Here is a 23973-nt window from a genome sequence, read left to right on the forward strand (position 1 = left end):
GCGGAAGGGGAGGCTCCATTTCTTTAAAACCCTCTAACAGATACTTGCTACCTTAGACCTCCCACAGCTTCCACCCTACAAAAAACTTAAGATCTCCTTCCTGTCGAAATAGGATTACCCCGAGTCCGGGAACCCCAGCCTCGTCGCGCCAGGGTCCGGTTCCACGGGTCCCCCCTCCTGATCTCGCTTGGTCGCGCCCGCTTTGTCAGCGCGCTGCGCTCGCCGGTTACTCTCCAGCTCTCGCCAGCCCGCGGCAGACAGCGCCGCTGCTGCCACAGCTGCCACAGCTGCTGTTGCTCGCGCGTCTCCCTCTCGGACTCCCCTGCCCGAGACTGCCCCTAGGCCTGGGCCGGGCGACGAGGACCCTGAGAGCATCCGCTCGGACGGCCCCCGAGAGTCTGTTCGGTTCGCCGGCTTCGACCTCGGCCAGGCTCCGCTCCTCCGGCGCGTGAGGGGCCTCGGTGGTTGCGGCGGCGGCGCCCGGCATGTATCAGAGCCCGCGGCGGCTCTGCTCCGCCCTGCTGCAGAGAGACGCGTCCGGCCTGCGCCGCTTGCCCACCCCCGGGCTGCGCCGCCAGTCGCCTCCGCCGGCGGCCGCCCCCCGGCCTGCGTCCCCCCGGCTCCTGGCGGCGGCCTCAGCGGCCTCAGCGGCCTCGGGCGCCGCGCGGTCGTGTTCCCGAACAGGTGAGTGCACGGTGCCGGGCGGAGAACGCCGCGGCTGCCCGCGCCGCCGCCACCTGGAGACGGCGCGGAATGAATGGGAAGTCCCGGGCTGCTGGGGTGTGGGGTCAGGCCGGGAAGCGGGTCCTCCTCCTCCTCCTCTTTCCGCTTTCCCTTTCCCCTACCTGTCCTGGGGCTTGCATCGCGTTCAGTAAGAACTGGAACACTCTTCAGGGACCCGTTTGATCCCTGGGTGCGGTGCCTTCGGCATTTCGCGTTCCTGACTTAACGCTGTCCCTGCCCCTTCCAAGGCCGCAAATTAACTTGTGTCTGTTTTATGGAAATTTTGTGTAAAAAAAAGTCACCTAAAGTGATATTTTTTGATCATGTAGCTTTTGTATGATTTAGATGTTACGAATTTTTTTTAAGTCATGTTACTCGTATAGTAACACACTTTGACTTGTTTTACATTTATTTGGATTTTTTTCGGAGCCTTCCACTGTTACTACTTGGTCAATCTGTGTCCTGTATACCTGGGTTAAGATCTTGTAAAGGTGATGCCTTTCGCTTGTCAAGAGCCAATTTTATATATCACATACCCTGGACTTTCCCTTTTTTGCTACCTCCGTTTCTGCCTGAGGACACATTACCGTGTCCACAAATTATTACAAATTAATGATTTGTAAATGAGAAATGAAGGTTCTCTTTCTTTTTTTTTTTTTTTTTTATTTTTTTTTTTAAAGATTTTATTTATTTATTTGAGAGAGAGAGAATGAGAGAGCACATGAGAGGGGGGAGGGCCAGAGGGAGAAGCAGACTCCCTGCTGAGCAGGGAGCCCGATGCGGGACTCGATCCCAGGATCCTGGGATCATGACCTGAGCTGAAGGCAGTCGCTTAACCAACTGAGCCACCCAGGCGCCCCGAAGGTTCTCTTTCAAAACTGGCAATTCATCACACTAAAAGTGCATTTTGGCTGTGCTCAAGTTAGGTTATTGCTGTTCAAGACATTCGTCTGACCATCCTACATTATAAATAACTACATTTTGTTCAGAAAGTTTTGGATTAATTAGGACAAATTGAACAGTAGAAGGAACAATGTGGCTTTAATGAAAGTGATAATGTAAAGGTGATTGAGTTAGGACTAAGACTTTAAACTCTTCTCAGATTATTATTGGTGGGTGGTTAGGCTAAGACGTACTTTTAAAATTAGGGTGGCTCACCTGGTTACTTAGACTCTAAACTCCATATTCTTTTTTTTTAAGATTTATTTATTTATTTATTTATTTGACAGAGAGACACAGTGAGAGAGGGAACACAAGCAGGGGGAGTGGGGGAGGGAGAAGCAGGCTTTCCTCCGAGAAGGGAGCCCGATGCGGGGCTCGATCCCAGGACCCTGGGACCATGACCTGAGCGGAAGGCAGACGCTTAAGGGCTGAGCCACCCAGGCGCCCCTAAACTCCATATTCTTTAGAAAGGGTGGACTTGACAGTCCTATTCAGGTTTTTTGGCTTTTTGGTTTTTATTCTGCGATGAACACATTCATTACATGAAATTACACTGTTCCTATTCCCAGGATTTCTTTTTCCCCCCCGCCCCAGCTTTATAGGAATTTGGCACATTGTGAAATAGCTGTTAGAATGGGTGCCACCTAGTAACTGTTAGTGTTCTTTCTTGCTGGAAATTTTCAACAGGTCGTTGTTAGGTTTGAGGTGGGAGAAGTAAAAAAGAAAACCAGTTCGTGTCTCCTCCTGTACCAGCTCATATCTCAAGAGTCCCTCAGGCCAAGGTAGTCAGTAGGTACATCTTGGGAACATAGATAGCTTGTATAACACAGATGGCGGATAACTGTGCTGAGGAAGAAAGGTCAGGTTAGATAGAGCATTTGGAATGTTAGGCTTTTGACACAGAAAGGTGTTTAATGAACTTTTTAAAAGTCTCTGAAAACCCTAGTTTTACAAATAAAGAAATTGAAAGACTTTTATGGTACTTAAACTTAGTTACTACAAAATCTAGGCAATTTTCCTTTTTCCTGCAGTTTTAGCTTCAGCTGATTGTTAGAAGAAACATGTGAATATGTTCATTCGCTTATTGCTTGATCTTCATTGAAGAAGTTTTTGCAGAATGCCTCACACACTGTAGGTGCTTTATTATAGGAGGTAAAAGAATGTGAGCCTTAGTCTGCCTTTACAAAGTTTACTCCCTAACAAGAGAGAAGAGCTTGCACAAAAAAAGTAACTGTTTAATGAAATGAAACACCTTTTCTTCTCCTACAGTTAAAGTTTGCACATGGCACAAGGGTGCTGGAGATTGGGAAGTCCCTTTCAGCAAAGGTGATCTTTTTAGCCTTCAAGAAATGGTTGATATTTGAGCTCAGCCTTGAAACATGGTTAGGATTGAAAGAAATTAAAACATTTTATTTGGGAAAAGGCAGGAGCAGAAAGAGAAAAGCATGAAGCATGGATGCAGCAGGGTGAGAGAAGAAACTGTAAAATGTTTTCCAAAGACCCTCAGAACCAGCATTAGGTGCTTTTAAAAATGCAGATTAATGGATCCTGCTATAGACCTATTAATAGACTTGTTATTGGGCGCCTGGGTGGCTCAGTTGGTTAAGCCACTGCCTTCGGCTCAGGTCATGATCCCGGAGTCCTGGGATCGAGTCCCGCATCGGGCTCCTGGCTCCGCGGGGAGCCTGCTTCTCCCTCTGACCCTATCCCCTCTCATGCTGTTTCTCTCTCTCTCTCAAATAAATAAATAAATAAAATCTTTAAAAAAAAAAAAATAGACTTGTTATAGGTGGGCCCTAGATTCCAGATTATTCTTACATGTTCCAAAGTTTAGACATCTGGCAAGAGACGTCATCAGGTAGCTAAAAGCTACTCTTCCCTCCAAGAGAGTCTGTTGAGAGGCTGGGAGTAGGTAATGAGTCCCGACCCTTGACTGCATTTGATAATCATTTCCTTCCTGACTTATGCCCCTTGGCAATCAGAGGTTACTGGAAAGATGAGTACGGTCATCAAATCCTAGGTTATTAGAATTTAAAGGGGAACTTGGAGACAGTCTCAGTGTTTTGCTCTCTTTTCTCACACAAGGACAGCACCCCCATAAAGAAGCAGCAATTGCCACAGTTACTGTACTAGATGAAATGCAGTCAGCAGTCATCTGTGGGGTTTTTTTTAAGATTTTATTTATTTATTTGACAGAGACAGAGATAGCAAGAGCAGGAACTCAAACAGCGGGAGTGGGAGAGGGAGAAGCAGGCTTCCCCCCGAGGAGGGAGCCGGATGTGCTACTCCATCCCAGGACCCTGGGATCATGACCTGAGCCGAAGGCAGACGCTTAAGGACTGAGCCACCCAGGCGCCCTCATCTGTGGGTTTTTAAGTGCTGTCTTCCCGATCCCTCCTCCTCATATAATTAAGAGTTGGCTGAATTACTGTTCACCACCACTGGAACATGTTGCTTTATTCTTGGTACAATTTTAAAAGCAAATACCAGCTAATTTCAGGAGGCGGCTTTATTTCGTATGTCCCTTAACTCTGAGTAAGCTGTTTATGAGAGAGAAGAAATGGGAAAGCTTATAATTATCAAGTTTCTACAGAATAAATTGCTTTCCTTGTGGGAGAACTAAGGTATCATTTTCCTGTAGCATTCAGTGCTAAGAGTTTAAGTAGTAAGCTATTGGGGGCGTTTGAGTTAGTAACCATGGCTTCAGAATCACATTCAACACACTTAAAATATATGAACATTTGTAAATCATTTAATCTTGCTGTCTCAACACTGGACTTTACCTAGAAAAAATAAAAATTTGTATCATTCAATCCACAAGTGTTATTGAACACAGTACACTTAAAAGGTCACAGATTGCATCACATGACTAAGTGCGGCAGGAATTGAGAAGAAAGAGAAATCAGTGTGGCTGGATTCATTGGAAAAAACTGCTTTGAATAGGTAAAAGGAGGGTATATCCATGGAAGGGAGCACGGTGGATGACAGGAGGGAGAGGAGACCACGTGAGAAGGTGGCAGGTATGGGAGCGGTGATGAACACCATTAGAAAAAGAGGTACTTCCAGAATCTGGGACACTTGTTAAAATACAGGTTTCTTGTCTTTCACCTATGTACTTGAATCAGTTACTACCGGGAGAAGCCTGGTTAAGTTGTATATTTAACAAGTGCCCCAGGTGATTCTTCCTGGAAAACTTGGGGGAGTATTTTATAAGTTCCACTCCTCTTTCCAAAGGTATTTATTTCTGGGAAGTTTGGGAGAGGATTCTGGAAGAGTGTTAAAGTCTTTGAGCTTGGGCCCCAATGCAGTTTAGGAGGCCTCTGAGCAAGAACATTTACCTGAACAAAAGCAGGCTTTATGAAAGGGAAGGAGTTGGTGTATTTATGAAAGTTCAGTGAGGAAAACTTGAGACTGACACTGTACTGGATGTGGATGGGTGTAGTTGTACAACTTCGGGAGTGGGGAGGTGGGTAAATATAATGCCATGTAGGTTTCGATGATGTCTACCAATGAAGGAGTGAGGCAATTATTTTCTGATTTCTTGGAAGGAGGAAGTGAAGAAGCATCTGTATTTGCTTAAATTCTAATCAGGATTCATATACTTGAATAAATACTGAGAAATTCAAAGATGATGTGCACGGGTATTTGGCTTCATACTAAACTCACTTGTACTTTCATGAAAAGCAGTTAAAAAACATTTTGGATTTATTGTTAGAATAGGCAAAAACCGGGGCACCTGGGTAGCTCAGTCAGTTAAGTGTCTGACTCTTGGTTTCGGCTCAGGTCATGATCTCAGAGACATATGATCGAACCCCCTCCCCCACCCGCCATTGGACTCCTAGCTCAGCATGGGGTCTGCTTGAGATTCTCTGCCTCTCCCTCTGCCCCTCCCTCCCACTTGCTAGCTTGTAACCACTCCTCTCTTTCTCTAAAATAAATAAATCTTAAAAAAAAAGAATAGGCAAAACCAGCCTTCCCACAAGAAGGAGTAAGACCTCAAGTGGATAATTTTAGTTGTCCACTTGTCTCCATGTGGTGTCAAAGCAACACTTAACATACTGGTTACCATGAGTTCTGTGTCAAGGATATGGGCAGGAGTGCTCAGGGGAAAGAGGGATAAAGAAAATTATTACTGTCATATTTGAATGCCCCCCCCAAAAAATACTTTTTTTTGCTTCCAGTATCAACAAATGCCTGGGCCCACTCAGATCTTCTGAATTTTAACATGGGGACTGAGCATCTGGTGATTCTGATGTACAGTGCAGACAGCCAGCCACTTACTGACCACACATACAGGTGGACAGCCAGCCAGTGAGATCTGTTTTACTAAATGCACAGAAGCCTGCTAGAAGTTTCTCACCAATGCATTGATTCCCATGCCTCCAAAAGTTAGATTCTGCTATTGGATTATGAGGGATTGTGCAGAAAGGAAAATTTTTATATATGTATATGTGTAATACATATATATGTATATGTACACTTACTTCTTTTTTTGAGAGAGCTCGGGAAGCGGGTTGCAGAAGGAGAGAGAATCTCAAGCAGGCTCCACTCCCAGCTCAGAGCCCAGGGCTCAATCTAAGGACCCTGAGATCATGACCTGAGCCAAAATCAAGAGTCAGATGCTTAACGGACTGAGCCACCTAGGCACCCCGAAAGGAAAATTTTAAAGCCAGTTTTATTCCATCTTCAGAATTGGAGTAGTATGAGAAGTCCACCAAAGTAAAAGTTACAGTGAGACAAAATTACAGTAAAGAATTGTTGCAGTAGGATGTCCAGGGAGTCCTTTAATTTTGTCCTCCTGCTCCCACTGTCTTCCTTTCCTCCAGCCCTTTGAGCTTCCAGTCCTTGAGCAGGTCCATTGCCAGTCTGCAGATACACTTGTGTCAGGGTACAAAGTAAATTAGTTTGCAGATTTTAAAGATACCTTGAATATAATAGTTTTATATTTCCTTTTTATGTTTTGCTGTCATAGGTATCAACCATTATTGAGGGACTGCTGAAAGAAGTTTCTTTCAAATCTTATAGGTCAAATAGTTTTTTTTTTTATTTATTTATTTTTTTATTTTTTTATTTATTTATTTGACAGAGAGATAGAGAGCACAAGTAAGCAGAGAGGCAGGCAGACGGAGAGGGAGAAGCAGACTCTCCACCGAGCAGGGAGCCCGATGTGGGACTCGATCCCAGGACCCTGGGATCATGACCTGAGCCGAAGGCAGCCGCTTAACCGACTGAGCCACCCAGGCGCCCCTAGGTCAAATAGTTTTGCTGAGACATATTCGGGAATTAGTTTCTCTTTCAGATGGTTCATCATTCTGAATTTTATTTGGAAAAAAGTCATGATGATTTTTTAAATTAAGTTTTTAGAAAATTATAGGAGTAACACATGCCCATTAATAAAAATCTTTTGGATAATTTTATCAACTCTGTCATCTCTTATTCTCATGTTCTTAAACTCCTGTTAGACAGATGGCCATGTGGATCTATCCTCTGTGTCTCTTCTCTCATTTTTTAATGTCTTTATCTCCTCTCCATTTTGTGAGTTTTTCTATTTCTATTTTGCAGACATTTTAAAGTCTAGACATTTTCTAGTTCTCTGTGCCTTTTTTGATAGAATCCTGTTCTTGTTTTGTGTCTATATTACTTTCCTGTAGCTTTATTTATTTGTCAGAAGAGAGGGAGCACAAGCAGGAGGAGTGGCAGGTAGAGGGAGAAGCAGGCTCCCCCTGAGCAGGGACCTGGAACCGGATGTGGGGCGGATGCTGGCTTAATCCCAGGACCTAGGAATCAAGATCTGAGCCAAAGGCAGATGCTTGACCGACTGAGCCACCCAGGCGTCCCTCTTCTGTAGCTTTAAAGATATGTAGATATGTATGCCTGTTTCTCCCACAGGCCTCTCGTAAAGGGGAGAACAGTTTATGTGTTCTGTAAGTGGGAGGGTTATGCCGTGGGTGGACAGGTAGGCTTCCCTAGGAGGGAGCAGGCTGGAGACCTCCACCTTTGCCAAAGCTAGGAAGACTTCTTTCTGTTTGCTAATTTAACTCCTCACTCTACTTGTTAAATATTCTTGAGGTCAGAGTTAGACTTTGATCTGGTCTGCTTTTCTTTCTTTTTCTTTCTCTCTCTCTTTCAGGTTTTTATTTATTTATTTATTTAGTCATCTCTACACCCAACGTAGGGCTCAAACTTACAGCCCCGAGATCAAGAGTCTCATGCTCTTCTGACTGAGCCAGAAGGCGCCCCCGGTCTGCTTTTCCTTTAGATCTGTCACCCTTGGTAGCCCTTCCAAGGCATATATCCCACTTTTCTTTGAAGCATTCTCTGGTTCTATCCCACAGGCAGAAGCCACTCTTGCTGGCCTCTGTCTGAGAGGGGTAGTAGGGTAACTAGCACAGCTGTTTCAGAAGTCAGAGTTGAATGAATTACCCTAACAATTGCCCCTCAGCTTCTCCTGCCCTTTTTCTTTGTTGACTCAGCTTGGAGTTTCTTCAGAGCTCCCTTGGGAAGAACCGTATTGAATGGACCTTTGGTAACTTGTACTGCATTTTCCTCCACTCTGATTGCTCTGCTAATGCAAACCTGTCAGTTTCTACCCTCCTGGAGTTCTTCCAAATTTTTGGCCCATTGATGGCGTCCTTTCTTGTCTTCCCATATTATTGTTTCATTCTTTTTAAAAATTTGAATACACATACTTTATTCCTGAAAGCTCTTAGGAAGGAGAGAGTGAACGTATGTTCTACTTCATACCTGCTGACCTATTGAGTGTAACATACCGATTACCATTTTTTTTAATTATTTGTTTCAATTCCCATTTTAAAAATGAGTGGTAGGAATAGAGATTTTATTTTATTTTATTTTTTTAAGATTTTATTTATTTATTTGCCAGAGAGAGAGAGAGAGTGTGAGAGCACAAGCAGGGGGAGTGGCAGGCAGAGGGAGAAGCAGGCTTCCCGCTGAGCAGGGAGCCCGATGCGGGACTCAATCCCAGGACCCTGGGACCACGACCAGAGCCGAAGGCAGACGCCCGACTGAGCCACCCAGGCATCCCAGGAATAGAGATTTTAAAGCTGTTAACAATTTCACTTCAGATTGTGAAAGATGATTCTTTTCCTGCATGTGCCTTAATTATTCAAGGCAGGCCATGGAAATTTATATGTGAAAATTGTTTTCCCCTATTTCAAGTGACTGAAAATCTTCTATTGGTTTTGTGAAATGTATACAAAGTGGCTGTAAAATTTCATTTCAGTATAATCTAGGACAGCAAACTTCTGCTGTAAAGTAGGAAGTATTTTAGGCTTTGTGGGCCATACATCTGTGTCACACCTACTCAACTCTGCCATTGTAGTGTGGAAGCAGCCCTAGACAGTACATAAGCTTATGGACCCTGAAATTTGAATTTCATATAGTTTTCCCATGTCATGAAATATTATGATTTTTTTTTCAAACGTTAAAAAATATGCAAGATTACCAGCAGCACAAAACAGGGTGCCGGCTAGATGCAGCTCATGGGCTGTAGTTGATGGACTCCTGATCACAAGGGAAAAAGTCTGTAGTATCAGCAGATTTTTTTCCTTTTAGCTTTCATGTTTCCATTCATAACCGTAAAAATGGACCATTTTCTTGGGCATCATGTAGTAACACAGACTTAATGTCTTAGTGGAGAGCAGTTGTCCCACCAGATTCTGTCAGTTTCTACCTTTTCACATTTCACTTCAGAGCATTATGCTAGAAAAACCCAGTTTGTAGAAATGGTTGGTCAACCAACAGTTGAGCACCAATTAAAACAGTTAACCTAAGCTTTGATTGTGGAGGGATTTCTTTTTCCTTAGTGATATTTTCTAGATGAATCTGGCATGACTGAAGGTATGGCTCAGCCTGGAAACCATTTTGGCATTCTTGTTTAGTGTGTGACTGCTGCCTAGTGAAGAAAGGTCGTTTGGATTGTCACACTGTGTCTAGGTGTTTGTATTTTTAGACACGTTAGGTTGAGAGTCATGACCTTCACTTGGTATCTCTAATAAGGCCACGCAGGTTGTTGCACTGCTTTGTACACTTTGTGCCATGCCAGCGTGTGTGCCGTGTTGGCAGTGACGTTGGCAGATGGAGAAGGTGGAATTCGACCTCTGTTTATTCCTGTGTGTGCCCTGGCAAGGCACCACTGCAGTTGTCCTGACTGTCAGTCCTGCCGGAGATGCTGATGAGCAACAGTCCAAGGTGCAGGTGACTTTTCTCCGAGGCCAGACCCCTCAGTAGTTGTGCAATCTTGAAAAACTGTGTACTCATCTCTTAACCTCAGTATCTGTTTCTGTCAAATGATGACTGCAGTACCTACTTGACGGATTGTTGGAAAGAGCAATGAGAATACCTGGAAGCAGTATGGCATGTGCCGGGCTCTCCGGTGTTAACAAACAGCCTTCTCTTTAAACCCAGAAAGTGAACTTCGCTAACTAGAATAGAATAGCTAACATTTAACTGACTACTTAGGATTACTAGGTATATCTAGTTTAACTCAATCCTCGCAGTAACCTGGTGAAGTAAATTAGAGTGATCCCCAGATGTAGAAACTGAGGCACAAAAAAGGTGAATAACTTGTTCAGGATCTTATTAGTAAAAGGAGGAGCTGGGATTTGACTCAAGCCAGCCTAACTTGAGTCCTTGGGTTGAAGACTGTTTTTGCTTCTGCTGAACTGTAGCCTGATGTTACTGAGAAAAGTTGAGGCTTTGGCCATAGGACTTTCACGTACTAACATACTTGATAGCTAAGTGCTCTGTGCATGCCTGTCACATTTAATCCGTGATGCTCAATAACAAATTTGAAGACTGGACACTGACTAAAATATTTAATCCTCACCAGAAAATGGTATCTTCCTAAATTGGCACTTAGAATCCAGGATCCAGGAATTAATGTACTTCACGTCCACAGTCTTATACAAAATTTGAAGGTGCTTATGTGCATTTACCAGGTGGACCTGCATACTAACGCAGAGCGAGGGCCGGCCCCAACTGCAGTCTCACAAAATTCTAGAAAGATAGTTACTTTTCATAGTGACTGAGGACAAGTCACTTAAACTTCTGAATCTCAGTGTCTTCATCTGTGAAAGAGCCAAGGAGTTCTTGGGAGTAACAGATATCACAAGTAAAAGTGCTCAGCATACCATGAAGTGCTCTACTCTACCAGTGTAAGGCGGTTCCCCTGTCAGTGTTTGACAGGTTCCTTGGCACTTTGCTGTCTCTTGGCATCATTTCTTTCTTACTTATTTATTTAATTCCAGTATGGTCAGCACACAGTGTTAGAGTAAAGTTTCAGCATCTTTTCTTTTATCAACATTTTTAAAGGTACCAGGCTAGGTATTTGAGGAAATGGTAAACAAGGTAGACACAGTCCCTGTCCTCTTGGAACTTACAGTCTAATAAGTAAAGGACAGGGTTTGTAGTTCAAATGTCAAGGACAACTTAAAGAGAAGCAGGCCAGGTGGAAGGAAGAGAGAGCCACTAGGGCTTGATTCATAAAGCTGTGCAGGCAGGGAAGCTAAAAATCTTTATTTATTCAGTAAATATTAAATAAATATACCTCATACCCAGCATCCAAGCTGGTTATGTTGCTTATCTTGTGGGTATTACCACTCATTTGTCTTGAAGGTGGCTACATTTATTCAGGGGCTCTAAGAAGCCTAATGAAAATTTGCTTGCTACAATGATGTAAACTTTCTGAGGTGGTTCAACACATGGCCAGTAGATGGCAGCAAAGGATTGCTGTTTCCATGATGCCTTCCTGTGACGTCTGTCGTTTACAGTTTTTGTGCGCTTTGAGGTTTCCTTGGGCCGAGGTTGGTCAGCTCCAGCAGCTTCCCAGGTGTGTATGCAGATTATCCTGGTTTTTGTTTAGTTTTTGGTGTCTAATCAGCGTTTTTTGGCCAAGCCACAGTTTCAGGAGACCAAGCTCAAACTAATCGTGAGAGAAATTCACAGACTGAATTGTTTGGGCAAACTCCAGTGTATGCAACTGCTGGGTGACTAGAGACACGTTATGTGGAGATGTCTTTCTGGTATGATTTCTAAGTGCTCTTAGGACTGCTTGGAATGGTAGGCCCAGTCAGCTTGGGACTCAAATGTTAGGATTCTCGTCCAGCCTTCTGATTATTGGTGTGAAAGTGTTTCATTAAACCCTGATCATTTCCCTCTGACGGTTGGCACTCTTAGGAACTTATATTGTGGTCTGCCTATTGCTTCAGAAGTATGTATAATTGGTGATATAAAGAGTAAACATGTATTCTATATTTTAGTGATTCGCCCACTTTTGCTCTGTTTTCTAGGAAAGAGATGACTAAACGGGGGGATTTTACATACTACTACTGTATTTCAGGAATCTAAATCTCAATTCTCTGGCAAATCTTTAAAGGCTATTATGAGGGAGGGAAGAGTTATTTGTTCCTATAAAGTAAAATAGCAGTGAGGTATTAATGTAAGGAATGAAGGCATCCAGTTCTAAATGTAAATGGAAATATGCTTATAGAAAGAAGAAAAGGCAGGGGATTGGAGTGGTATTGTTAAATCATAGCTAGGCATAGGAAATAAAGCTATTTTGATCTGCCTATTGTCTGTATAAATTATATAATGTGTATCACACTGAGGATGACGGCTGATACTTTTCCTAGTAAAATGCTGAGGAAAGAAATGAACTTTGGGGGAATAATACAGTATGGGGTCAAATCAAAAATACCCATATCCAGATACATGTAAAATCGTCCTAGAAGCCAGTATGAGTGCCGAATAAAGTTTAACAGAGGTTTTGTCAAGATTTTGTACTTTTCAATATCTTAATTACCATGGGGATGAATTATTTGTGCTGTCTCGCCCGAGAAAATTGGCTTTGGATGTTGAGCTATTCTGAACCTTGGACGGTTTTTTTCAAAGCTCCATATAGCAACCCCTTTTACGGCATAAACCTTAATTAAGTAGGATGGCTTGAAATCTGGGAATCGGACATGTATTTATGTGTGGAAAGAATTTTTTAAAATTGGTTCATACTCTAAAAGAAAAAAGTTTTTTTTTTCAAGCCTTCTGATTTTTTTTTATTACTCAAAAAAGCTTCATTTTTTTATTTAGCTTTCTGACTCTGTGCTTGGGCTTTCAACACTTTCACAACGATTTTCTGCTCCTCGATAAGGAAAGCACGCTTGATCCTGTCACAAACACTTAGCACACATGGAACCACCATAGGCCCTGCCGACGTGTTTTTTCGTTTTGGGCAACCTCATAAGGACTTTAGGTTATTTTTTTAAAAACGGGTGAGAAACAATGAGAATGGTTACTAAGTTACTTCCTCATTGTAAAAAGGGCATAGTAAGAGTAGTGCCTCCTAGGATTTGTAATGAGATTTAATAGAAAATGCAGTCAAAACAGGCAGAATTTGTAAATGGTGCATGTTAAGTTCAGTAATCCTTAGCTGTCACTGGCATCATTTTTAGGATGGGTGGGAGAGGGAAGAAGGGTGCCCCATAATCTTTGCTTTCTTTTGTTTTCAAATTTACATAGCCTTACTACACTTCAGTCCTTACGTGGGTGTAAGCCTTGGTTGGCACTGTTTCAAGTACAAAAATAATATGTGTAGTCTTTAGTGTTCACTTTTACTTAATTCCCTAGCTTGGGATTTTGCACTTGTTTTGACATGATGGCTATATGATACCAGAAAGTTTTGGAAAATACAGTCTTGAGAAATAACTAAGTAAGCTCGTATGTTCTTGGGACTAGAAGCAGAAAAGAAAAACTGAATGCATGGGAAGAAAATGTATTGGGACTTCCCCAAATCCTTTCTGATTCCTCTGGTTTCATGACTTTATGAAAAGCATATTTTTGAAGTATAGAAAAATCTAGGTTGGATATCAGAAATAAAAGACAGAAGTAAGGGAAGAGTATCCCTGATTCGGGGATAGTTGTAGTCTCCGGAGCAGCATGGAGATAGCTTTACAGCAGTGACCTCCCAGCTTCTGTGGCTGTACGCTCTGCTGGTTTAAAACAAATGTAGGTATGTGCTCTGTGTTCGTATGAATCATATACTTGTCTGCTTCCAATCTGTTGTTTGTCTTGTCTTTTTTTTTTTTTTTTTTAGATAAAAAAATTCTCATTTTCTTCCCAGGGGATTGCCTTATTTCATGTCCCCCAGAACAGGATGTCCACACTTAAAAAGATGGTTGATCTGGAATAGAAATTCTCACTTTTTACTCTCTGGATCCTTTTACATTCTTAAAAAATTTTGAGGACCCAAAGAACTTTTTGTTTATGTGGGTTATGTATTCATATGCATATTGATAGATATGTTAGAAAGTAGAACATTTAGTATAATAAAATCAATATTAACATAAATAACATTTTTATGGAAAAGTAGCTATATTTTCCAAAACAAAAAGAAATTAGTTAAAAGAATGGCATTGCTTTACATTTTTGGAAATCTCTTGAAGTCTGGCTTAATAGGAGACTGCTAGGATTCTCATACCTGCTTCTACATTCAATATGTTGTGATATGTTGTTTTGGTTAAAGTCTTTGAAGAAAATCCAGTCTCTCACAGTTAATGTAGTTGGAAAAAAGTTATTTTAACAGCGTTTTTAGATCATTGTGAATATACTTTGTAGTAGATTCTATGTTAGTAGTTATTTGCAACATGGAATCTGGTGCCGTATCAATGAACTTTTTGTATTCTGTGACTTATTTAAAATCAGTTGATTTGTCTGGTATTTTGAACGGATTTTTTACCCATGAATGATTTTGTATTGGTCATTTGGAAAATGTTGGTTAACTGGGCTATGCAGATCTTTCAAATATTATACAATATCAAAAAACAGCATTAGTTAATAATACTACCCATCTTGTCAGAAGTCTTTAAGGTATTGGGAACCTGTCCTGCTCCTGATGGCAGATAAAAGTTTTCCAAAGTTTTCCTTTGAAAATTTTTATCATTGACACAAAAATGGTCTTGTTTTCCTTAAAGTGACAGGCTCACTTAATACATTTTAGTGAAAATACCTTGATATTCTTCCGTATCTGATTAACTACAGTTTGTCAGGTTTACCTTTGGGCAAAAATGGTGTTCCATGAAAAAAAGGGCCTAGTTCATTTTGCAACCCTCGTGCTTTTCTATAAGATGTTGTATTTTGGTATGCAGCAAAAGTGCTTTATGTGTATCTTCCATTGTCACATATTAAAAAGACATGTCGGGATGCCTGGGTGGCTCAGTTGGTTAAGCGACTGCCTTCAGCTCAGGTCATGATCCTGGAGTCCCTGGATCGAGTCCCGCATCGGGCTCCCTGCTCCGCGGGGAGCCTGCTTCTCCCTCTGCCTCTGTCTCTCTCTCTCTCTCTCTCTCTGTCTCTCATGAATAAATAAATAAAATCTTTAAAAAAAAAAAAAAAAGACATGTCATTAAGGTTCCAGATTTAACAAAAATACTAATTCCTCATTAAGGACATTTTTAGGTAAAACTGACTTTTTTAAAACCGAGCGTGTGTGGTGGTGGTGAACACTGTGGCTACTTGTGGGTCTGCTGGCAGTGCCTGATTCGTGCTAAGGCAGCAGCAGTTTTAACACGTTTGTGGGTACAACAGAGAGCAAACACGGTAAAAAAGGAAAGTGGTGTCTTAGTATTATTATGAAAGTAGTTTTGGCCATGCATACCTCTGAAAGGGTCTCAAACATCCCCAAGGGTCTGTATCTATACTCTCGGAAAACTGCTAGAACAGTTTCATTAGTGGGTTGTAAACTCAATTTCAGTGGGTCAAGACCAGCATTTTTAAAAAATGAAAGGGAATACCGTAGGAAGTAGCACATACGTACTGTAGAAAAAATAATTATTTTGTGAAACCCATCAGAGATGCCACGGGTGTGTACTGAGTTGGGAATGTTGGCTTTGTCACGTGAATTTTTACGTTGACTGGCTTAAAATATGTCTCTTACAAGTTATACATATAAGTATATAAATATTCATGTGCATTTATTCTATATGTTCACACAGAACACGTGAAATGACATTTTTAACTTACAGTGTTCATCACCGCAGAAATGCAGTATCTGCTGAGGAGTGATTAGACAAGGCATGAGGACCACCTTGGGCCAAAAATAAATAAATAAACCCAAGCAAAATTCCTAGGTGTAACGGTTTTATAAAAAATGTTTTAGGGACGCCTGGGTGGCTCAGTCAGTTAATAAGCATCATGATCTTGGGGTCCTGGGATCGAGGGCCGCATCGGAAGCGGGGAGTCTGCTTCTCCCTCTCCCTGCCGCTCCCCCTGCTTATGCTCGCACTCTCTCTGGCAAATAAATAAATAAAATATTTTTAAAAAGTTTTAGACTCATGTCTTTATTTTTACCCTCACAATAATCCTGGACATATAAAGATATAAGATATATGTTTGTGGCATGGGAAAAAAGCAGGTAGATGGCAGAGACAACTAAATGGTTAGCTAATGGCAGACAGCACGTGGAAAACCAGTCCTACAATACACATATCTGTAATTACCTCTGTATCTATGTATTTGTGTGTGTAGTAAGTGAAACGTGAATTCATCCTGATATCTCTGACTCTAGCTCAAGACCACATGATTCATCCTAGCCTTTTTTCCTTGCCTATCTGTAACTTCATTCTCTGTCAGTGAGAAATATGGCTTGCACCATCTACTGTCCATTCACTTGTTCAACCCCAGTATGTTGTGAAGCAGTTTGGGAATTGTTAACACCTACTACCCCTGTGAGAAACTTTACTAACTACATACAGTTCCTTTAGTCTTGAGCTGGATAGTTTCCATTAAAACGCTGTTTTCCAGAATTACTCAGGTCACAGCTCCTTTTTTAATGAACCCCTTTTGTGAGATTGCCATATATTTGTTAGATTCATTTGTCAAAATCTGCACTCTGTTTTAAGATGATTCCATCTTCTGATGTTTTAAATTTGTACACGTTAAAGTTCATTCTTTTTGATGGGCAGCTGTATGGATTTTGACAAATGCATAGGGTGTGTATCTACCACCCTAGTACTGTACAGAGCAGTTCCATCACCCTCAATTCCCCTAGTCAGCCACTGCTCCCCCGCAACCCCCATCCTCTGGCAGCTACCAATCCGTATAGTTTTGCCTTTTCCAGAGTGTCATATGAACAAAACCATTTAATATGTAAGTTTTAGGGTCTGGCTTTGTTCACTTACAAAATGCATTTGAGATTCATCCATGTTGCCTGGGTGTATCTTGCAAATCAACAGCTTGTTCCTTTTCTTTGCTGGATACTGTTTCATTATAAGGATGTACTATAGTTGTTTATCCATTCACAAGGTGAGGGCCTTTCTCGATTGCTTCCAATTTGGGGTGATTATTAAAACTGCTTCTTAACATTTGTGTACATATTTTTTGCATGAACATAAGTTTTCCGTTCACTGAGGTAAAATACCTATGGGCATGAGTTTTGAGCCATATGGTAAGTCTATGTTTAATTTGTAAAAACCTGCCAAACTGTCTTCCAGAGGAGCTGTACATGGGAAGCAATAAATGGCAGTTTGTGAAGGAGTGGTATTTCATATTTCAATGTTTGATAGACACACCAGTAAAGCCATCAGGGCCTGGGCTTGATAATGCAGTATCTTTGCTGCCCTAGTTGAAATACTCCCATAGAGCTCGAGGGGCTGGGGGGATGAGCTCCGGTGCAGGAATGACACAGATTACACAGTTCTTAGCTGAAATTCACTAGCTTCTGTGAATAAAAGCTTCTCTTTGCTATATGCCTTTGGTCTATATCCAGAGGATTGGAATGGTTGGTTTTGACAGTTCTGTTCAGGTTTATAGTGCTTTTGGGGAGAGGATTTGTGGGCTTCCTCATGCCTATCATGTCCAGGGTTTCCTGCTTCAGTGGTTTTCCCTCTATTGTGTCACCCCCACTAGCAAACAAACATATATAATAGCCTCCAAAAATTCTCTTGCTTCCATCTCTAGCCACAACTCCATTTCTCTCCTCTTTCAGGGCAAAATTTCCTCAAATTACTTCTCTGCTCTGTCCTATTTCCTCTTTTCCCCACAACTCCACCAAAAATTGGAAATCACTATTGTTAAAGCCACTTAAGTCTTCCATGTTGCTAAATCCAGATGGTCTGTCTGTATTTTTCTTGAACTATCAGTAGCATTTGACACAGGAGATAACTACAACTACTTCAAGGATGAAACACTTTCTTTGCTTTGTTCCCAGGAAGAACGTGCTCCCTTTCTTCTTTTCCAACTTCTCTGGCATGCCATCCTCAAGATTTTCACCACATCTTCCCCAATTTGCCCCAGAGCTCAGTCCTTTGACCTGTTTTCTCTCTTAACTCACTTTAGTCTCAAGTGTCCACTAACTTCTCCCAAACATTTATTTCCAGTTTGCTCCTCTCTCCTAAGCCTCAGTCATATCTAATTACCAAACTCCTATTTTCTGCCAACCCCATCAAATCTTCCTAGCCGGTACTTGCAACTTTCATCTTTCTAATTGCTCTGCTGGCAACCTTTGGGACCTTTTTGGTTATTCTTTCTCTCTCAAACCATATCCAGGTTATCACTAAAACTTACTGGCTCCAATTAGAATTTTTCCAGAATCCAGCCACTTTAACTGCTATCACTAGTCAGAGCTACCACTGTCTTTTGCCTGGATGATTATTAATTGTCCTCTAATGGGTTTTCTCTGTCTGCCCTTAGTTCCCTACAGTGTAATGTTTTGGGGGTTTTTTTTTAAAGATTTTATCTGACAGCGTGCACCCGCAAGCAGAGGGAGCAACAGAGGGAGAGGGCGAAGCGGGCTCCCCACCGAGCAGGGAGCCCGATGTGGGACTCATCCCAGGACCCTGGGATCCTGATCTGAGCTGAAAGCAGATGCTTAACGAAATGAGCCACCCAGGTGTCCCCAGTGAGATTTTTTTTTTTAATGTAAATCAGATTCTTACTCCTGCTTAACATTCTCCAGTGGCTTCCCATATCAGATAAAAGCTCAAGTCCTTAGAATGGACTACAATGGGCTATATAATCTGCCCCCCTGTCCTCACTGCCTCCCTGACCTCATCATTTTATTCCGTGTGTTGCTATTTATCAGCCTTGCCAAGCATGTTCCTTTCTCAGGGCCTTTGCATTTGCTGTTCTTCTGTCCAGAATGTTCTTCCATTGTGTCTACATTAAGGCTTCAGATTTATTTCCTTACCACCTTCAGGTCTCTGCTCAAATTCCATCTTTTAGTGAGACCTCCTTGGGCATCCCATGTAAATCAGCAACTCCCCACCCGCTAGCATTCCCTATTTCCTCTTCCTCCTTTATTTTTCTCCATAGCACTTTTCACCATATGACCATCGTCTTGTATTTCCCCACTGCAGTGTGAGCTTAGAGGACAGAGGACAGAGATCTTAGTCTGTTTGTTCACTGACCTACCTCCAGTGGGATAGAGTACTAGTCTGGTGTCCAGTGTGCGTATGTGCGTTTGGGAGAGAGAGGCAAGAAATTATGGTGGCTACCTGTCTATGATGGACCAAGTAAGTGGTTTACTCAGGAATTAAAGCTCCATATTTTAAGTCTTATTTTTTTACAGTCTTTCTGATTATTGTTACCTGTCCTGATTGTTTTAACCCTTACTATACCCTATACCCTAGTAAGCACTCAGTTTTTCTCTCATTAGTTGATGTGTATTAATCTTTCCCCAAATACTTGGTAACTTCTCGAGAGAGAAGATAACATGTATCTTACTGGTATGAAGTGCCCTTTTCAAAGCTCAGAGAATAGGGAAATAAGGATGTAAAATCGGGCGCCTGGGTGGCTCAGTCGTTAAGCGTCTGCCTTCGGCTCAGGTCATGATCCCAGGGTCCTGGGATCGAGTCCCGCATTGGGCTCCCTGCTTGGCGGGAAGCCTGCTTCTCCCTCTCCCACTCCCACTCCCCCTGCTTGTGTTCCTGCTCTCATTATCTTTCTCTCTGTCAAATAAATAAAATCTTTTAAAAAAAAGGATGTAAAATCAACATACTGCTGGTAAATTATCCCCGAGGACTGTGAGATTAGATTATGAAGATTAAAGTTTTGCCCCAGACCACACCCAAGAGAGTGAAAGGTAGAGGTGATTCAATTGCAGAGTGTGCTGTGAGGACACAGCCTGACACATAGGGGGCCCTCGAGTGTGTAGGAGAAGGTGGACTGGTAGAGACATCTTTCAGAATCATCTGGCTCTCTCCTAATTCAGACTCACTATACAACAGGTTAATTTGTTAATCAGCTTCCTAGGTACTTTAGTATTAGAAGGCATGTGCTATGTCACTTTGTTACTCCATAACTTGATACTCACATTTGCATTAGTCCACCTTAGGGACCAATCCTTTAGTTCCTGTAAGATCTAAGCAACAGAGACAGGACTGTAATAAATACTCCTTAATAATATCCCTCTACCTAGTCTCTTATTTGAAACTGAGCCTAATGACATCTTTCTCAGGTAAATGAATCTGCAGTGAAATAAGAACAAAAGGTCTGTGCTAGTAAAACTTTTTTTTTTTTAAGATTTTTTTTTATTAATTTATTTGAGAGAGAGAATGAGATAGAGAGAGCATGAGACGGGGGGAGGGTCAGAGGGAGAAGCAGACTCCCCGCTGAGCAGGGAGCCCGATGCGGGACTCGATCCTGGGACTCCAGGATCATGACCTGAGCCGAAGGCAGCTGCTTAACCAACTGAGCCACCCAGGCGCCCCATGTGCTAGTAAAACTTTTTTAAAGGCTATTTTCAGTGCATTCCATACCTAAGTACAGTTGACTCTGGAACAACATAGGGTGGGGGAACCAAACCCCTGCACAGTAAAAAATTTGCATGTAAGATTTGACTCCCCCAAAACTTTACTAATAGCCTGCTGTTGACCTTACTGATAACATACACAGTTGATTAGCACATATTTCGTATGCTATTTGTATATTGTATTCGTATAATACAGCTAGCTAAAGAAAAGAAGGTGCTATTAAGAAAATCATAAGAGAAAATACACTTAGTACTGTACTATAAAAAACCCACATATAATTGGATCACATGTTTAAGCCTGTGTTGTTCAGTTAGCTGTACTGTTAACACATGAAATTGTCCATCCTGGGTCTCAAATAGAGGAATGGTACGTGCAAGTTTTTTTTTTTTTTTAATTTTGTCAGCGTGCACGAGAGCAAGAGCATGTGGGGTTGGGGGAGCAGAAGAAGAAGCGGGCTCCACGCTGAGCAAAGAGCCCGATGGGGGACTTGATCCCAGGACCCTGGGATCATGACCTGAGCCAAAGGCAGACGCTTAACCGACTGAGCCACCCACGTGCAAGTTTTCTTAATAGAAATATGTATGTCTCTAGTACAAATAATAGAGATGTTATTTTGAAGTTGCCACCTATTGTAACCTAGATGCATTTTTCCGAAAATTCTTGAGGAAATTAGGATCCTTTAACAAGCCCTCATTTGAAAGGTCTGTAAGCAGGTCTAGAGAGTTGTGCACAGCTAAACAGTGATAGAACAGCACTGGGATTGGTCTGTGGATGCCTATCCCATTCAAGGCCTTACTACTTAGCCATGCTACAGTGTGTTCTTCATCTTTTTTGCTGCAAAGCTTTGTCTTTTGAGGGTAGTTTTAATTTTTGAAAACCACCAGAACACTTTGAGAGGCCCAGTCACAAATAAGATGATCAAATTTAATAATCTGCTGGTGGTCCAAAATGAGCTGGCTTTGGCAAGAGTGTTTTCCTTGAGTGTGTGGCTAATAGCCTATAAATGCATTTTCAAAACTAAACCAAAAAAAGGACAACAGAATGGTGGAATTAGAATATCTATTTGCTTCCTTTCACATCTACACAACAGTGTCAGAATAACAACCCAAATACTACCACTACTGATTATGATCACTGAAAAGTTTATAATTTTTTTAAGTTTATTTTTCAACTTTTTTTGTAGCCTCTACACCCAGTGTGGGGCTCGAATTCACAACCCTGAGATCAAGAATTGCATGTTCTTCCAACTGAGCCAACCAGGTGCCCCCAGTTTGAAATTTTTTAATTGAATATATTTTCCTCATTCTGGTCCCTGCCCCCCCCTTTCAGTTGTATTAAGTCTTCATAAGTTCCTTGTGGGATCACATAGGCATTATATATTGTACTCCCTCAACCTCATTTAGACTTGATTTTCTAAGTAGCTGTGTGTTTAATGCTTACCACCCATCTTATATCTAAGTCTGGCTGATCATTTTGTTCTGAATTTGTGCTTTAGTTCCAGAGGTGGCAAAAATTTTTCTGCCAAGGACTGGATAGTAAACATTTAGGCTTTGAAGGCCAAAAGTGATCCTATTCCATATTGTGTATGTGTGTGTGTGTGTGTCTGTTTGTGTGTTTATTTTTTTAAGGATTTTATTTATTTGAGAGAAAGAGAGAAAGACCACGAGACGGGGGAGGGTCAGAGGGAGAAGCAGATTCCCTGCTGAGCAGGGAGCCGGACGCAGGACTCAATGCTGGGACTCCAGGATCATGTTTATGTGTTTAACAACCCTTTAAAACCATTCTTAGCTCGAGGACTATACAGAAATACCTCTGGCTACAGTTTGTCAGCCCTGCTCTATAGTTTCCTCAAGAAGGGCTCATGGAGGGGCGCCTGGGTGGCTCAGTTGGTTAAGCGACTGCCTTCGGCTCAGGTCATGATCCTGGAGTCTCGGGATCGAGTCCCACATTGGGCTCCCTGCTCAGTGGGGAGTCTGCTTCTCCCTCTGACCCTCCCGCCTCTCATGTGCTCTCTCTCTCTCAAATAAATAAATAAAATCTTTAAAAAAAAAAAGGAAGAAGAAGAAGGGCTCATGGAGTCAGTATTCCAGTGTTGCTGGATATAAATTCCTTGTTCATATATAGATGAGCCATATATAAAAAGTTTGAGTTACATATTTAAAATATGTACCTTCATTTTCTCTTGGCATAAAACATTGCAGTTGCAGTCTCATGATAGCCTAATTTTATTTTCCTTATAAGTTACTTGGACGTTTTTGCCTAGATGCCCAAGGGATTTATTTCTTTTTCTTTACAGTCCAGTTGGTGTTGGTCATTCTGGGTTGATAGTCTCAGGTATGTGATGTGTTTTTCAGTATGTAGTTTTGAGTAATTTTTTCAGTTTTTTTTTTCTTTTTTTAAAATAAAAAGATAAGGCAGACCTTTATGTATCTGATGTTTAAATATATCCATGATACATGCCCTTTTTTTAACCTTATATAATTTTTTATTTTAAACCATTTCATTTTTTTCCAGCTTAATTGAGATATAATTAACAGATAAAATAGTATATATTTAAGGTACACGACATGTTTTGGTATACATATACATTGTGAAATTATTACCTCAACCAAGCTAATTAACACATCTGTCACCTCATTTACCTTGTATGTGTTGAGATCACTTAAGATCTATTCTCTTAAAAGATTTCAAGAATACAATACAGTATTAACTATAGTTACCATGCTGAAATTATATCTCCAGAACTTAATTCAACCCTGCATGATTGAAATTTTTTACTCTCAAAAGTTTTCTTGATTTACATGTAGTTTTTAGTATTTGTTTCATTTCCTTGCATTGGTTTTCCTGCTACAAGAATTCCTGATACCCAAATATTGGATCTTTGCTTAGGTTAAGCACATAATATTTACCACTATCTCTCAAATGCTCTATCTCCTAATTCTCTTTGTTGCCTTATTTCTGACTTTCCTAAATCCTATTTAGGCTATTCTCTCATTTTCTTAATGACTTTTAGCTCATTTGCAATAAGATAGTTTTGATTTGGTTCCTGGGCATGTCTTTCTGGTATGCTTTCATTGTCTGAAATGGATGTTTTTCTGTTCCTTATTCTCTTTATGTGAAGGTTTTTCTAACTTTTTAGAAGGAGGTGCTGTTCAAGATGGTTTTTCTGGCTTCACATAACTCCTCAAATACATAAACTCCTGTTGGACACTATTACTCTCTTTTTCATGCTCATTTTTACGTATTTGCTTTTTATCACAATAACCACCCAAAACTCAGCTTGACAAAGATACATCAAAAAGATGTGGAGCAGTCCTGTTGAAACTAAAGGACATCCGGCTAGTGGTGTGCTTAGAGTTTGACCTAGGTCAAACAGTGCCATATGTTTCACATGTAAGATGGCCCGTGGTGCCCCTTGAGTTTGCTGTGCTGCTGTGTGACGTTTGGGTTTACAGTGGGGGTGGTGCTACTCTTCTGGAGAGACGACACTTGAGAAACCAACCAGGAAGACCTTTAACTTCTTTTTTTCTTAAAAACTAGAAGTACGGAA

General features: G+C 41.4%; 1 protein-coding gene across 2 annotated transcripts in view; it reads left to right on the plus strand.

Annotated features, from left to right (window-relative positions):
* The first annotated feature begins 254 nt into the window (after window positions 1-254).
* Window positions 255-23973, plus strand: part of NOCT (nocturnin) — a 30469-nt gene continuing 6750 nt past the window's right edge. Inside the window, exon 1 of one of the 2 annotated variants that reach the window (XM_032412861.1) lies at window positions 255-684. In XM_032412861.1, coding sequence (XP_032268752.1) covers window positions 486-684 — 199 coding nt within the window. In that variant the 5' untranslated portion in view covers window positions 255-485. Of the gene's footprint in view, window positions 685-8689; window positions 11516-23973 lie in introns of those variants that run through there. The other variant, XM_032412862.1, reaches the window with a different exon arrangement.

Source organism: Phoca vitulina, unplaced genomic scaffold (genome assembly GCF_004348235.1).
Source record: "Phoca vitulina isolate PV1807 unplaced genomic scaffold, GSC_HSeal_1.0 scaffold14, whole genome shotgun sequence".
In the NCBI taxonomy this organism is placed as follows: Eukaryota; Metazoa; Chordata; class Mammalia; order Carnivora; family Phocidae; genus Phoca; species Phoca vitulina.